We start from the raw sequence: 14,630 nt of genomic DNA on the forward strand, positions 1-14,630 counted from the left end.
CATGTTGTTGGACAGTGACTTAGCTTAGTCCTTTCCATAACCGGGAACAATGACAAAAGAAATGTTTTCACTACCATTTTACCTAAAGAGAAGCAAGTGTACAGAACAAAATTTACTCCATAACAATTTTTTCCAGTAATGCCTTAAATAAGCTGAAGTAGATATTACAGTTGTTGAAAAAAGTTGTGCATAATTTGATTTTTAAAAATAAAACCATTTTACAGGAAGCTGATCTTTAAGGCAAAGAATGACTTATTCTGCACTGGTAAAAAGCAATCTGGACTTTCAAATTTGTTTGCAGAAGGCCAACATGCATTAACATCTTGCACTCCTAAATTCAAAGGGATATACAACTTCCACTGCTATTCTAACCATTCTCGTTTCTATATAGAAAAAAAAAATGACACAGAACCATCCAGACTTGGTTAAAGTCAGTGAAGGACTCGCCTATTGGTCTCTGGCTTCTCGAATTTTAGATCAGTGCTTATTGGGCAGACTGTCTTTAGTAATGATGCAAACATACAAAATAAGGCTTTTCAGTTCCTTTCACTAATAAACCTGCACACTGAGGAGTCGAATACACATGCAGAGCAATAGACAACCAATCACATACTCTTCCGGTTTTCCTTTAGGTCTGTTAGTCTTAAAGGAAGAACATGAATCAAACACAATTGATCTAATCTTGTTCTTCTAAAACACTTTTTGGTCAAATAAATAATGTGTAGGTACAGTGCACATATTCTTACCAATTGCTGCACTCATTTTGTGTTCTTAGCAATGTTATTAATTTTTAATCTTAAAACGTCAAGCAATGGGTTATTTTGTAAGCACCAATTAACTTATTGTATTTCTATAATCATAGACCTGGCAAGACTTGCTATGAACCGTATTTTTCCATTCAGTTGCTAGGAAAATAAAAGCCCATCCCCATGATGCCAGGGAACCAAGCAAGCTGGATATTTCATGGGCGTTGTGAAGAATGAGAAACAAATCAAGGCAATTGTGCAGCTGTGGCAGCCCACAGGGTACCTGCACATCAATCCATAGCTCTCACCAAATGCGTCACGTACAGCAGCTGGCGAAACATTACTGGTGCATTATAGTACCAAACGAGACTTTTACCTTGTGAAGCTGCCACTGAAACAGGAGGCAGCTGTAATGGAGAGAATCCAATGCTCCCATTAAGAAACTGGCTGTTTGCTCCGGAATTGGGGATCTGGACAATGCCATACTGATTAATTTGCACTGGTGTAGTAAAAGTCACAACAGAGCCTCCATCCTGGGAAGCCACTGTTTGAATGCCTTCTCTTTTCACCTCAGTGCTGGGAATCAGTCCAGGAAAAGACACAGGGGTACTGGGGCTGTAGGTGGTGGTGGCTGCTGAGTTAGCTGAAGAACTCTGGAGAACTTTGAATTCCTTCACATCCTGGGAGGTAGAGCCCAGTATGTCAGTCATGGATATACCATTGTTCACAATGTTTGATGCCATTTTGGGTGGGTTCAATGACACTGTCTGTGTATTTCCCACATTTAATCCATTAAGGATAACTCCGTTGGGTCCCTGAATGAAAGAATTGCCATTAAGGAAGACAGGTGAAGTACTTGCAGGTACCAAGCTTCCATTCAACAGAACTCCAGAAGGGCTTAGTATCTTAGCATTTCCAATTTGTTGCATATATACTGGCTCCATGTGACTGGAAAGGCTGAGGTTGGTGACACCTTCAGATGAACTGGAGAGTGGATGAGGAGACAAATCTTCATGACCCTTGCTGGATTCATCTTCAGTGCTGGGATTACCATCTGACTCACTGTATTGAGAGGGAAATCAAGACATTAAGGTTACAGGGCTGACATTCTACATTGTTCCATTTGTTTGCAAAACCAGCTTCTAACCCCACTGGACACAGCATTTGAGGAAAAGCACAGCAGGAAATCTTTTAGTCTTGTTTAAGCTATAAGGCCTTTCAGCAGATTCTAACCAGACAGAGAATCTGGGAAGATGTAAATTTAACTAGTAGGATTTATGGAATTGTTTTTATAGCATTGACATTATTTCTTCTTGTTAAATGTGCCACTATCTATATATACCATAGGAAAAAACCCTTATTCAGTGATAAGGTCAGTCTTTCCTGTTTAGGAACTCCTTCCCTTTCCTTCAAACCAATTCAGATTAGTGTAATTTTGAAGGTAAATCAAACTGCCAAAGGAGCAGGAAGGGGAAAGTGTTCTGTTTTGTTTGCCAGTTAGTTAACAAGTGATCATTTGCTCACCTGCTCCCAAACTTGTGCTCCACCAGACTGACAACTCTTTCATTCAACAAAGTGGTTGGCCTTTAGGAAAGGCGCTTTCAACCCAAGAACTGTTATGCGCAGCCTCCCTTGAATCCAAAGGAAGCTACAGGGGCCTATTTAACATAGGCCATCCAGTGCCCTGGTGAGGTGGGAGGGGAAGGATGGGTCACTCAGCTGCCCAGTAACTATCAGACTCCTCCCCTGCACCCTCGGCCCTTCTGTTCCAGGCAAGGCTATGTGTGTTCCTCAGCCCCTCGACTTGGGAGGAATAACAATTTGGGGAAGGGACGTTGTGGGGTTTCCCATTTGGTCTGAAGGTGGGCGGGGGAGAAATGGTGAGTAAGACGCTGGCAGTTTGGAAACGCGGTGGGACTTGGCCTAGCAGTAGATCAACACCCCGGCAGTGCCCAGCGGTCGGTTAGCATTCAAGCCGAGGGGAGGGGATTACTCGGGCTTTGGTCTGCGGGGCTAAGAGCGCAGAAATCGCTGTGATTTACGAGCTGAGGCTGAGCCGCCGCCGCCGTCTGCGAGGGTGACTCATCTGGGGTGCGGGTGGGAGGTAGATCCGGAGAGGGGCCTACCTCGGGCAACAGGGCCGGGGGGGGGGGGGCGGGGGGCGGGGCGGGAGTGTAGGGTTTGGGTGGTGGGCGAAGCAGGTAGAATATGGTGGAGGAGACCCCGGGAACGCGCCCTGCTGGGGAGCAGAGGCTGTAGGGCAGTCGGCTTGCGCCCCTGGCCCGCTCCGCACCCTCTGCCCCCAGTCCCCGGGATTCTGTCAGGGCTCAAAGTGACGGGATCCGCCGCCTCAAACGGGCTCGAGGGGGCAGATGGGATGGCGTTTCCAACACGCCCTCTCTGAGTCTCCTGCAGGCCTGCGGAAGGGTGCACTCAAGTCGCAGTGCGCGTTTTGTTTTGGTTACCGCGAGGCCCGACTCCGTCCAGCGCTCGCTTCCCTGCCTGGGGTTAGGAACAGCGGAGCCGTCGGGCCTCGAAGGAGCGCGGGGAGGGGCAGCTGCGGGTTCTGGAATGCGCCGGGTGATCACCTTCGCCCGGCGGGGCAGGCTCCCGGATTCCTTCCCCGAGCAGAACCTTAGAGAAGTATTTGGATTATTTCTCTATTCCCGTAGGGCTGGAGACACCATCTCTACACGACCTTCTCCTTACTTTCCTTCGCTGCCTAACTCGGGAGGACGTACAAAAGAGGTGGAAACCCCGATTATATTTTACCGATTGAGGAAAAAATACCTGCCAGTCAAAAAGTTCAAATCCGCCAGGGTGGGCGCTCTGGAGGTGCGCAGTTGATAGCACCCCCACTCCTCCCTTCTGTCCTAAAGCCAGCCCGCGCTTGCCCCCAACCACTGTACAAGGAGGGAGCCACGCCGGGTTCCGGGGGTCCAGAAAGCAGCCCTCCAGCCCTCCAGCCCCATAACGCCAGCGGCACTGAAATCCGATCCGAAGGAGTTCGGAATCAGGTTTCAAAACACCGCAGAGCCGAGTTGCACCAACACCCCACGTTGCCGCGGCCGCGAAGGGAGATACGGCAGGCAGAGTGAATGATTAACTCTGTCATATAAAACCTCGACGACCCAGACCCCCTTCTGCGCTTCCAGCCCCTACCAACACTCTCTTCCCTCCAGAGCCGCCAAGGCGACCTCCTGCGTAGACTTGTGCAAGGTGGGGGCGCGGCGGCACCCTGGGGGTCGGGGACACGCGGGCGCGCGCCGGGCGGGTGCGACCCCGCGGAGGTGCGGACCCTGCCTGCGCTGGCAACCTCCGCGGGCTTCCAGCGTCGGCCACAGCAGCCTTTCCCGCGCCTACACACGCTCCTTCGACCGCCCCCCCCCCCAACACCGAACAGGGAAGAAAGTGGCAACTTCAAAGCCAGCGGGATGGGGGTGGGAAACAGGGCAGCAGTGACCAGCCGAGGTGGGGGCGGGGACTGAGACCTGAGCGGGCGAGGAGAAACTTCTTGGGGGGGAGGGTAAGGAGAGAGGTTCCCCCGCCCTTAGCCACCGCTGCCCCCCCTTCCCGAGTCGGGGAGAAAGGTGGGGGCGGGGAGAGGTGGGCAGCCGGACCAGGCTGGTGGGGAAGGTAAGCGCCATGTTTGCGAGCGCCAGGAGGAAAAGAAAGCTGGGAAGGGGGTGGGGGAGAGGGAGGGGGAGAAGGAGGAAAGTTGGCGCTCACCTTTTGGACTGTGTCTCAGAGGGGTTCCGATCGCGCTGCCGCCGGTTCTTGAACCAGTTGCTGACTTGGGTGAGGGAGAGGCCGGTGATCTTGGCCAGGTGCCGCTTCTCGGCAGGCGAAGGGTAGCGATTCTGCTTGTAGAGCTCCTTGAGCGCGTTGCGCGACTTCTCCTTGAAACAATACACCGTCTCCTCGCCGTCCCAGATGGTGCGGGGCAGGGGGAATTTCCTGCGGAGCCGGTACTTGTCCACGGCGCCCAGCGGCCGGCCGCGGGCTCGCTCGGCCTCGGTGTAGCGCGCCTTGTACCAGAGCTGCTGCAGCAGCGGGTGGTTGGCCGACTCGAAGCTGTGGCTCTCGAGGATGCTGTAGAGCTCGGGGTAGATGCCCTGGTGGAAGGCCACCAGCGCCCGCGCCTTCAGCAAGCTCTCGTTGCCACGTAGCAGGTCGCTCTGGGGCAAGGACCACAGGAACCGGGCCAGGCGGTCCAGGTTGCCCCCCTGCTGCAGCGCCTCGCACACGCAGGCGACATGGTCGGGCGAGAAGGCCAGTGTGGTCTGCGCGGCGGCGGCAGCCGCGGCGTGGTGGTGCCTGCCCAGAAGTTCCGAGTGGAGTTGTACCTGATCCGCTGCCGCTCCGGCCGCCGCCGCCACTGCCCCTTCCTCTCCGCTCACCCTGGCGGCCGCGTCCCCCGGCTCCAGGGGAAAAGGGGCTGGAGCCCGGGGGCTCAGCCCAGCCGCCGCGCCCCCCGCCACTTCTCGAGGCGCCTCCTGCCCTTCCGAGGCGCTTTCCATCCCATTCTCCTGCTTGATGTCCGCCGCACTTGCGATCTGCCCGGTGGGGGAGGAAGAGGACATTTTTTGTTGTTTATTTTCCTCCCTCCCTCACTCCCTCGCACTCTTTTCCTCTTTCTTTCCCCCTCTCTTACTCCTCCTTCTTCGTCTCCCTCCCCCCTCCCCCCCTCCGGAAAGCCCACTCCCTCCCTCCCGGTTTCGGCTGGATCTGGCCGATCAGGTTTCCCCCCGGCCACGCAGTCACCATTAAGATAGCTGCTAGAGCAAAGTAGTGTAAAAGGATAGCTGCTTTCTGCCGTTCCCCCAACGTGACTCCTCGGGCTGCTGCATACTATATGGCACTGGCGGCCGGGCCGGCCGGGCCGCGCCACCTCATTGGCTATTTCACATTCAGAGGGAGGAGGAGACACCGTTTCTATCCCTGTCGATCACCCGCCTCCCACTCCACCCCTTGCCTTTCCCTCTCCCCCCTGACCCCCAGGGCACCTATACCTGAAGGAGAACACCGACATTCTTTTCAGGCCATGTTCCTGGGCGGGAAATTACCTAATGTGGCCTGCAAACTGGACAACAGACTCTTTCAAAGACAGTCTCTGCGATTCCATAGGGAATATTAATTGTGTGACCTGAAGGTCCGAACGCGAAACTATCAACAAAGAGACGCCCCCCCCCCCTTCAGCATTCAGAGGACAGAATTTCAAAGAGGACGACTAAGAAGCTTCCCTATCTCCCTATCTCCCTACTCCCCTTCACCACCCCCCCCACAACTTCTTTATTAAGGGTATTTAAAAGGGTCAATAATAGAATGGCACTTGGGAATGTTCTAAGGGCGAAGCATTTACAGTAAATTAAAATTCCAAAGACGGAAAAATGCTTGGAACCTTAAAATAAGGGGTATAAATAGCTCAATGACAATACAAAAACAAAAAGCCTTAAAAAAATGTGTTTCATCTTAAGTCACATGAAGGGCTGGCAATCCAGCTGAGTTGAACCTAAGCATATAGACTATTTTAACGCCGTTTATCCTGGGTGTGTAGGGTGGAAGAGATCCAAGCTTTAGATTTAGATAACAGTCTGTAAATGTGAGTCTTCTGTGTGAACATTTTTTAAAAATGCAAGTGTATGAATAGTTCTTTGGAGATGATATTCCTGGTAGAAACACCATGTCCATGTGCAGGTGTCTTGGAGGAGATCAATGCAGGATCAGCAGCTCTTTCCACAGCACAGACAGATGGAAGACTGCCTGCCCTCTGGTTTGAGGTGAAGTGCCTGGGGTGGAGACTGCTGCTGTTTGCAGTTATGTCTCTTTCCCTCATGGTTTTTGTAAAAGGTCTTAGCTCAAAAAAGGATGAACACATCTCTGCTTCTCTGATTATTGTGAGTCAGTTGGGTCCACTTGCTTTTTCTCAAAATCCAGCATATTAATGACATCATCCTAACCTTTACTTCAGGGTGGCCTTGTGTTGTTTCTCCTTCCCAGTTACCCATAACTGCCTACTTCAGCATACTAAAAAGCAGCTGTTTAGGTCACCTGCTATTATGATGAACTTGGTAAGTTTTCTTTTTCATGGACAGGCTGCTTTTTATTTCTCGTCAACCAAGATGTCATTTGATTTTGTACAACCCCAAATTTACTTTTGTACAACCCCAAAGAAGCTAGCACTGACTTCTCGGGTGAATGAAAAATTCATAATCATGGAAAAGACCATGTGTTTCTACCCCATTGGAAATATCCAGTTAGATACTGAGCTTCGGGACCATACCTGAGTTTCATATCTTCCTTGAATTTTTAAACATTTACTTTTTATTTTAGAATAATTTTGACTTACAAAATAGTTACAAAAGGAGTAGAGAGAGTTCCCATATATTCTCTACCCAATTTCTTCTAATGTTAATATCTGACATTGCAATGATACATTTATCTAAACATTTTGGTGCAATACTGTTAACTAAACTCGAGACTTTATTTGGATTCACCAGTTTTTCCACTAATGTCTGTCTTCTGTTCCATGATCTAGTCCAGGATACCACATTGCATTTAGTGTCTTAAGTTTTAAAAGCATATTTATCAAAGGAAAGAAGGCAGGAGGTAGTGTGGTTTAGTGGAAAGGATGTGGACTTGGGGATCAGCTAGCTAGACATCGGTTTAATCCCAGCGCTGCCATTTATTAACTATTTAATATAAAAAGTGGAGAGGGTCGTTGTGAGGATTAAACAATATAAGATGTGCCCAAAAGTACCCGGGACATCATTAATTTTTGTTACATGTTTGTTATCTTCCTCTTGATTGTGCAAAGTGAGAATCTTTTCAGTTGTATGTATATATATACCTAAGGAAAATTCATTTGTCTGGATTTTAGGGCTCTTCAAGTTCAGGTCATAGAGTCTTCTTCAGGTGTATTACCTATCAAATATAGAGCACTGATTTGAAAAACCACGTATTGGGTTTCCCCGCATGTCTTCTGTATAGTGCCTCCAGAGCACCAAGTTCAACAGATTATATAGAAGCAACAGTGACCTTTTGTTGCTGTCTGTAGCCTGAGCTAGATTGGTATTCCAAAGCTCCAGGAGGAGATTCCTCTAGGACCAGAATGAAATCCAACACCAGGTTCTGGATTCCTTTAGTGGGTTGAGCCTTGGAGCTCATTCTGGCAGCAGTTCAAAGTGGCCTGGAAGTCTGACTCAAACATGGTCAGCTACGATGGAACACCAGAGTTGAGGAAGTGTAGAGCACTGGTTTTTGCCAAGTTATTTGTAAAATTTATTAATACTTGCTTCTACTTATGTCTGCCATGCTGTGAACATCGAGTCTGCTGTGCTGATAGGCAGTCTAAAGCCGAGCTGTAATTTGGGAAAGCAAAGTTGAGGCTGAGATTGTGCAAGAGTCAAAACCAAGCTGTTTGTTTCTGTATCTTTTCCTTCCTGCCCAAAGATAGGAGGAGAGTATATGAGATGTTTTGCCATTTTAGTGTACTGAATAAAATCTGGTCCAGCACAAAGTGTTACACTTGCTTGAATATATTTAATGGTGTTGCCACCAAGAATGGTGATTTCTCCCTCAAAGCTGACTTTTCCTGTCTGAAAGATAGAGGGGAGGCCATATAACTGTTTCTTGGTAGGTTCTTTCTATTTCAGAAAGCTTACGTACTGGTACCATTAAGAAAGGTTCTAAAGTTATCTTCCAGGTAGAGGAGGTGTTCTATTCTTATTTAGTGACTAATGGTTGATGATAGGTAGTCAACATTTCTGAAGGATCATTCATTTTCCAAATATTGATTGAATCCTCATGAAGTACAAGGTATTGTATCAGGTACTGAATGAATAGATTGGGGTCTCTGCTCCTGATGAGTATAAAAGCTCCTGGGAGAGAGAAGACATTCGTAACTAAATACTTTACAGGGAATGGGGGTGGTGAGGGTAAAGAGACTAATTTTGAGGGGAGAAAGGCAGTGAGGAGTGGATTTTTAGCTGGGCCTTTAAGGATTTTTGAGAGAACAAGGATAGAGCTCACAAGAGGCAGAGGGAACAAAGTGAGTAGAACATAGAGCCATGAAGTTATGTGGCATATTTCTAAAATATCGAGTAATTCATTGTGTCTGGAGTTTGGGCTTTATGTAAGTGTGTGGTGGGAGATGAACTTAAAAGGCATTCTGGGGATAGATTCTGAAGGACTTTGAGTGAAATGCTCAGTGTGCTGTTGGGTGGTGGACAGAGTAGTTCTTCTCCAGTGGCTGTGTCTGTGTAATATCGTGGCCATGGTTGATAGGTCCAGGGATGGTTACTTTCCCCAAAGTGAAACAGTCAGAATACTTCTCTGAGGTTTTAAAAACTTGTATGAGGAGAAGAGTTAAGACTGGTAGGGAAAGTCTTGGATGTAATACTTGGGAGTTCTCAGAGACTGAACTATCTGCCTTTGGCGATGCTGATGAACAGTAGGTGATAAGGAGGGTGACTTAGTGAGTTGTATGGGTAACAGTGGAGGGAAAAGATCCTGACAGAGATGGAATGAGTGTCAGGTTCTAGTGCTTTCCCAGGGATAGCAGCATTCTTGCCTTTTTGTGGTGATTTGAATTTCCCCTAGAGGCCAGAAACCCTACTTGAACTGGCCTAGGGCAACAGATGAATTTCCTGGATCATAACACCAAATAGTATGAAGAGCAGGAATGCAGCTGGTTAGACTTGAGGACTGGTTGTCCCATTTCATTTGTCCCTGCCTTTCTCAAGTTAGTTTTAGTCTTTCAAAGGGCTTTCTCCAGAAAAATTGGGATCACGGCTCTCTGTAGTTGCTAGCTCACATTTTCTGACTTCATTAAAGAGGTGGTGCTACTTTTCCCTTACTGCCAATGTGAAAAATTCTAAGTAAGATTTTTTTTAAAGCTTCTTTTTTAAGATCTTATTTATTTTTATTTTATTTTTTTAGAGAGGGAAGGGAGGGAGATAGAGAGAGAGAGAAACATCAATGTGCGGTTGCTGGGGGTTATGGCCTGCCACCTAGGCATGTACCCTGGCCGGGAATCGAACCTTGTGACACTTTGGTTTGCAGCCCGCGCTCAATCCAGTGAGCTATGCCAGACAGGGCTTCTAGGGAAGATTTTTGATTGGCCCAGCAAGGGTTGTATGTCAACCCCTTGGCTAAAGGGCCAGGATTGTATTGGTAGGCTCACTGAAACATCAGTGGCCTGTGGGAGAGGGTCTCTTTTTCATAAGATGCCAGTGGAGGGAAGGGAAGGATGATATTTAAATATGCCATTCAAATGAGAAAAGTCCAGCAAGGGTCCAGAGGCCCGGGCCTGGAAAGGAGGGTCTGCATTTGAGAAACACTGCCCCAGCGAGGTAGAATCTGCTCTGAACTGAGGGAGGAATGCTAGAGGATGAGCAGATTTGGGAAGAATGGTCCATTGTTGGGATGCATCTGTCTTCAGAAATATAGGAAACTTGATAGTTTAGTGGTTTTAACATAGACTGATGTTGTGTTTGAATTGAAGTCTGGTGCTATCACTGCTTTCCCTTTCAAAGTTTTCTGACTGTTCTAAGTTAGTGAACCCCAGCAGTAATAATGGTGTACATTTCAGAGTTACTGTTATGCACATGACATTGTGCTAAGGCCTTTGTATATGTACATATCATGAAATTTAACCATTACAGCAATCTTATGCAGTGTATAATATGGAGGAGGGAAACAGGTAAGAAGAATAAGAAGTTTAGCTCAAACAGGTCTGTCTGATTTAAAAGGATAGCCTCTTTCCATTACATTGCCTCTTTTAGATATTACTGCTAATAATACTCATGCTACTATTAATAATGGCTAACAGTTATTGAGCTCTTACTCTGTGCTAAGTACTGTGTTAAGCACTTTAAATGAAATATCTGATTTAATCTTTACAAGTGTTATCTTCAACTTCTAGTTGGGAAAACTGAAGCTGAGGTCATGTAGCTACAAAGTGATGAAGCCCTCACTTGAATCTAGCCAAATCTATAATCGCTACTTTCTACTGTCTCTAGCTCTATGATTATTGTAGTAATGACTAAAAAATTTAATTGCTCACTGACCATAACTCATTCGTTCACCAGAAGTTTCCTGCTCTGTTACAATAAAAAGATTATGAAAGCTGCCTTTATTTTTAGAGATCTTCACTCCGAGTCACTGGCTTCAATGTGATCTCTTTCAATAAGACAGTAGCAGCATAACAAGCCTCCAGGTTGGCACAGCATTTGATATTGCCTATTTTAGTTAACTTACATTTGGTTTGATCTTGTTCATGAACTGTGTTGTGATCAAGCAGATGATAACTTATTTATTAGGTGAATCCCTGATGTCTGTATACTAATATGAAGCCCTGTGCTGCCATGACCTGCTTGGACTGCTGTTTCCCAGATGTGGTATTCAGTTGTTTGACAGGTTTCCCTTTCATATCCCATGGAAATCCCAACTGTATTTCCACATTATGAGTTGCCTGCTGTGTTCACTGTTTAGAAGGTGGGAGTTGGAATGTTCTTTTTTATGTTTTTATTGAAAAGGATGAAAGTGCTATAAAAAGTTTAAATTACTGTGAGTGTATACAGCTGGTATTCATCACATGGGCTATGAAAAGCTTAATATTCTGATGGAATTTGGGTCAGATTATAAGATAATGCTTGACAAAAAATTTTCACAGTACACTACTATTGATAATCATTCACTCACTTTTCATTTACTCTACTTATTCAGTAAGTATCAACAAATCCTTGCTATGGAGATGAATAAAATGTGCCCCTTAAGTGGGAGTTTATTATCTAATAGAGTTGTTTACAGACTTTACTTTTGCAACCTTGATAAATGCAGTGAATGCAGCTTACAATTTCCAAAGAGATTCAGGCTCTCAGATCTTAGAATTGCTGAAATAAAGATTATATTCTGTGTGCCCCCCCCCCCCATGCCCAGTATTGTCTTTGGTGCGGGGAGAGTAAGAGACATTAGAGCCAGGTGGTACCGTTAAGCCAGGTGACACCATTAATCTCTGCAGAGCAGATGCCAGGTGTTATTTATATAAATATTCTGATATTTAGGGAAGGTGCAGAGACTTTCATTCCAGACAACTTTCCCAAACTTTCTGTCTGCGAATGCATAGTATTTCTGTTTGCATGACCATGCAAGTATAAAGGGGAAGTATACAGCACAGACTATCAGACTGTTCAAAAGAAAACACTAGTGTGAATTATCAAATATGTACACCAGGCATAAATCTTTGAAACCATGAGAATGTTTTTAGACAGAACAAGATGGAATCTATGTTCTTAACTGTGAAGTAGCTTCTTGAAAAAGATACAGTTAGGTGCACAGAAATGAGACTTTGAGTACAATTTGCTTTTTTGAAAGCCCTCCCCTCGAAATCCAAGGTTTTGCGCTGGTTCACGGAAGCTAAGACCTTGCTTCTTCGGCAGGACCGGAAACCTCGCTGCCGGAACGTTTGTGTTGCAGTGCCTCTTCCCGGCCGGTGCTCTTTCGCAAAGGGACCGTCTCGGTCAAGCGCCTGTTGGTGGGAACCTGTTTGGCGTCGGTTCTTAGGGGGCTTGGAGGTGACTGACCAGCTGTGGTGAAGCAAGCGTCGGGGAGTCGTTACGAAAGAAGGCGCCATGGACGATCAGGGCTGCCCCCGGTGTAAGACTACCAAATACCGGAATCCCTCCCTGAAGCTGATGGTGAATGTATGCGGACACACACTGTGAGTGGGGAGATAGTGGACGTTTATGGGGGTGAAACAAGCAGGGTTGGAGGAGAGAGCCGAAAGATGCTTGGCCTCGGTGCAGGGGAGAAAAGGCTGCCATTGGTTTCGACATACAGGGAAGAAAATGGGAAAAGGGAACGTTGTTTCTCTAACGGACTGTAGCCGCCGCTCTGGCCTGCTTTGGACTGCCGGTTCTCAGGTGTGGTCTAGCAGTTTGTCAGCTTCCCCCCTTCGTAGCCGAAAAACCTGTATTTCCAGGCTGTGTCCGTCCACTGGAGTCCAGACATATCGCTGGTTAAAAGCGTGGGTGATCAAAGTGTTAATTTCACGCAAAATAATTTTATTGAAATGAGCGAAAGTGCTATGATAACAATTACTGTGAGAATATACTGCTGCTTCTAGGTAAGTTAATTTGAAAACCCCGTCTGTATGCCCACTTGTCCTGATGGAGTTCGGTTAGATGCTCATCACTAAAAGGGAGAAGAGTCCGGACTCTGGGCAGTTAACTTTGGACACATAATGGCTGGCATTTATTAAGTGCACATTATGTACCATGCACTGTTCTAAGCCCTTTACCATGAATTATCTCCTCATTTCCCACAACGACCCTTAAAGCAGGTAGATACTAGTATCCCGTTTCACAGGGAAGGAAACCGAGCCTGCTCAAGGACCTTTATTATGGGCCCTGCCAGAATTGGAACACAGGATGTGTAACTCTAGAATGTCCATTTGGGGCGGGGGAGTGGTTAGGGAAAGGAGGGAGGTTGAGTTTGTGTATTTTGAAGAATAAGTGCAGGGATTGCTTAAAGTGTTTTCTACCACATTTTTATGGTTAGATATGGTTCACTAAAGGTTTTTCTGTAAAATATGGGATGTAAGGTGCTATGTTATGGTGAGCATATATTGTATGCCTCTAGTTTCTCTGAGGTTTCTCAGAGATAAACATGCTAGTTAATCTACAGTGTGGTCGACAAGATCTTTGAGTAAGCATAAATTGCATAATTAGTTGTAGTTATAATGATTTAATGGGTCTTATTAATTGGTCTCTTCTATATTTTATCTAATCTTTATTTTTATCCTTTATCCATGATTGAATGGTTTAAGATTAGAAATATAGTAAAAGTAATCAAGTAGGATGCGTAAAAAAGGGAAGCATGGCAAACACTGTATATATATAGACTGTTAGGTTTTTAGAGAGATTTTGTTCCATTTCTCTTCATTTTCCTGTATCAGGCTTATTACAGATGTGCTCAAGGAAAGGGAATTTGCTTTTTTGGAAGGATAATAAATATAATTGACTGGAAGAAATGTCTGCTTAGTTGAAATTAGAAAATCAGAGATTATGTGATTTCAGTAAAATAAATGACATTTTTAAAGACAATTATAAAATACGTATCTTTTAATCAGAAATTGCTTTTGTCGTATCCTTAGTCCTTTTTACTTTCTCCTAAGAGTTAAGAATTGTCCCTTTCATTCCGGTGTTGCATTTGTTTTGGTTTATTTGCTTATTTGTTAGCTATAGGCCACATTTTATAGTCCTTTTAAAATTGTTATTCTGTTACAGTTGTCCCATTTTTCCCTCTTTGACCTTATCCTCCCAGCCCACCCCCGATCCCACAGTAAGTCCCCACAACATTGTCCATGTCCATTAATCATTTATACATGTTCTTTGACTAGTCCCTTCCCCTTCTTCCCACCATTATTCTCTTGCCCCCTCCCTTCTGGCCTCTGTCAGTTTGTTCCATGTTTCCATGTCTCTGGTTCTAGTTTGCATGTTAGTTTATTTTGTTCATTAGATTCCTGTTAGAAGTGAAATCATATGATGTTTGTCTTTCACCCACTGGCTTATTTCACTTAGCATAATACTCTCCAGTTCCATCCATGCTGTTGTGAAGATTAGGAGTTCCTTCTTTCTACTGCATAGTATTCCATTGTGTAAATGTACCAGTTTTTTGATCCACTCATCTACTGATGGGAACTTAGGCTGTTTCCAGCACTTGGCTGTGGTAAATAGCACTGCTATGAATGTAGTGGTGCATAAGTTCTTTTGAATTGGTGTTTCGGGATTCTTAGAGTATATTCCCAGAAGTGGAATTAAGGGGTGAAAAGGCAGTTCCATTTTTAATTTTTTGAGGAAATTCCATACTGTTTTCCACAGT

General features: G+C 45.8%; 2 protein-coding genes across 3 annotated transcripts in view; one reads left to right on the plus strand and one right to left on the minus strand.

The window, feature by feature from the left end:
• The window catches only part of SIX4 (SIX homeobox 4), a 12,148-nt gene extending 6,568 nt beyond the window's left edge, over positions 1-5,580 (minus strand). The window contains exons 1-3 of one of the 2 annotated variants that reach the window (XM_045822769.1): positions 5,511-5,580; positions 4,476-5,302; positions 1,123-1,808 (exon numbers count right to left, since the gene is read on the minus strand). In XM_045822769.1, coding sequence (XP_045678725.1) covers positions 1,123-1,808; positions 4,476-5,302; positions 5,511-5,513 — 1,516 coding nt within the window. In that variant the 5' untranslated portion in view covers positions 5,514-5,580. The other variant, XM_045822768.1, reaches the window with a different exon arrangement.
• Positions 5,581-12,187: 6,607 nt separating this feature from the next.
• Positions 12,188-14,630, plus strand: part of MNAT1 (MNAT1 component of CDK activating kinase) — a 166,607-nt gene continuing 164,164 nt past the window's right edge. The window contains exon 1 of the mRNA XM_045822770.1: positions 12,188-12,468. Within this exon, the coding sequence (XP_045678726.1) occupies positions 12,380-12,468 (89 nt within the window). The 5' untranslated portion in view covers positions 12,188-12,379. The remainder of the gene's footprint in view (positions 12,469-14,630) is intronic.

Source organism: Phyllostomus hastatus, unplaced genomic scaffold (genome assembly GCF_019186645.2).
Source record: "Phyllostomus hastatus isolate PE091 unplaced genomic scaffold, TTU_PhHast_1.1 phas_scaffold_501, whole genome shotgun sequence".
NCBI lineage: Eukaryota > Metazoa > Chordata > Mammalia > Chiroptera > Phyllostomidae > Phyllostomus > Phyllostomus hastatus.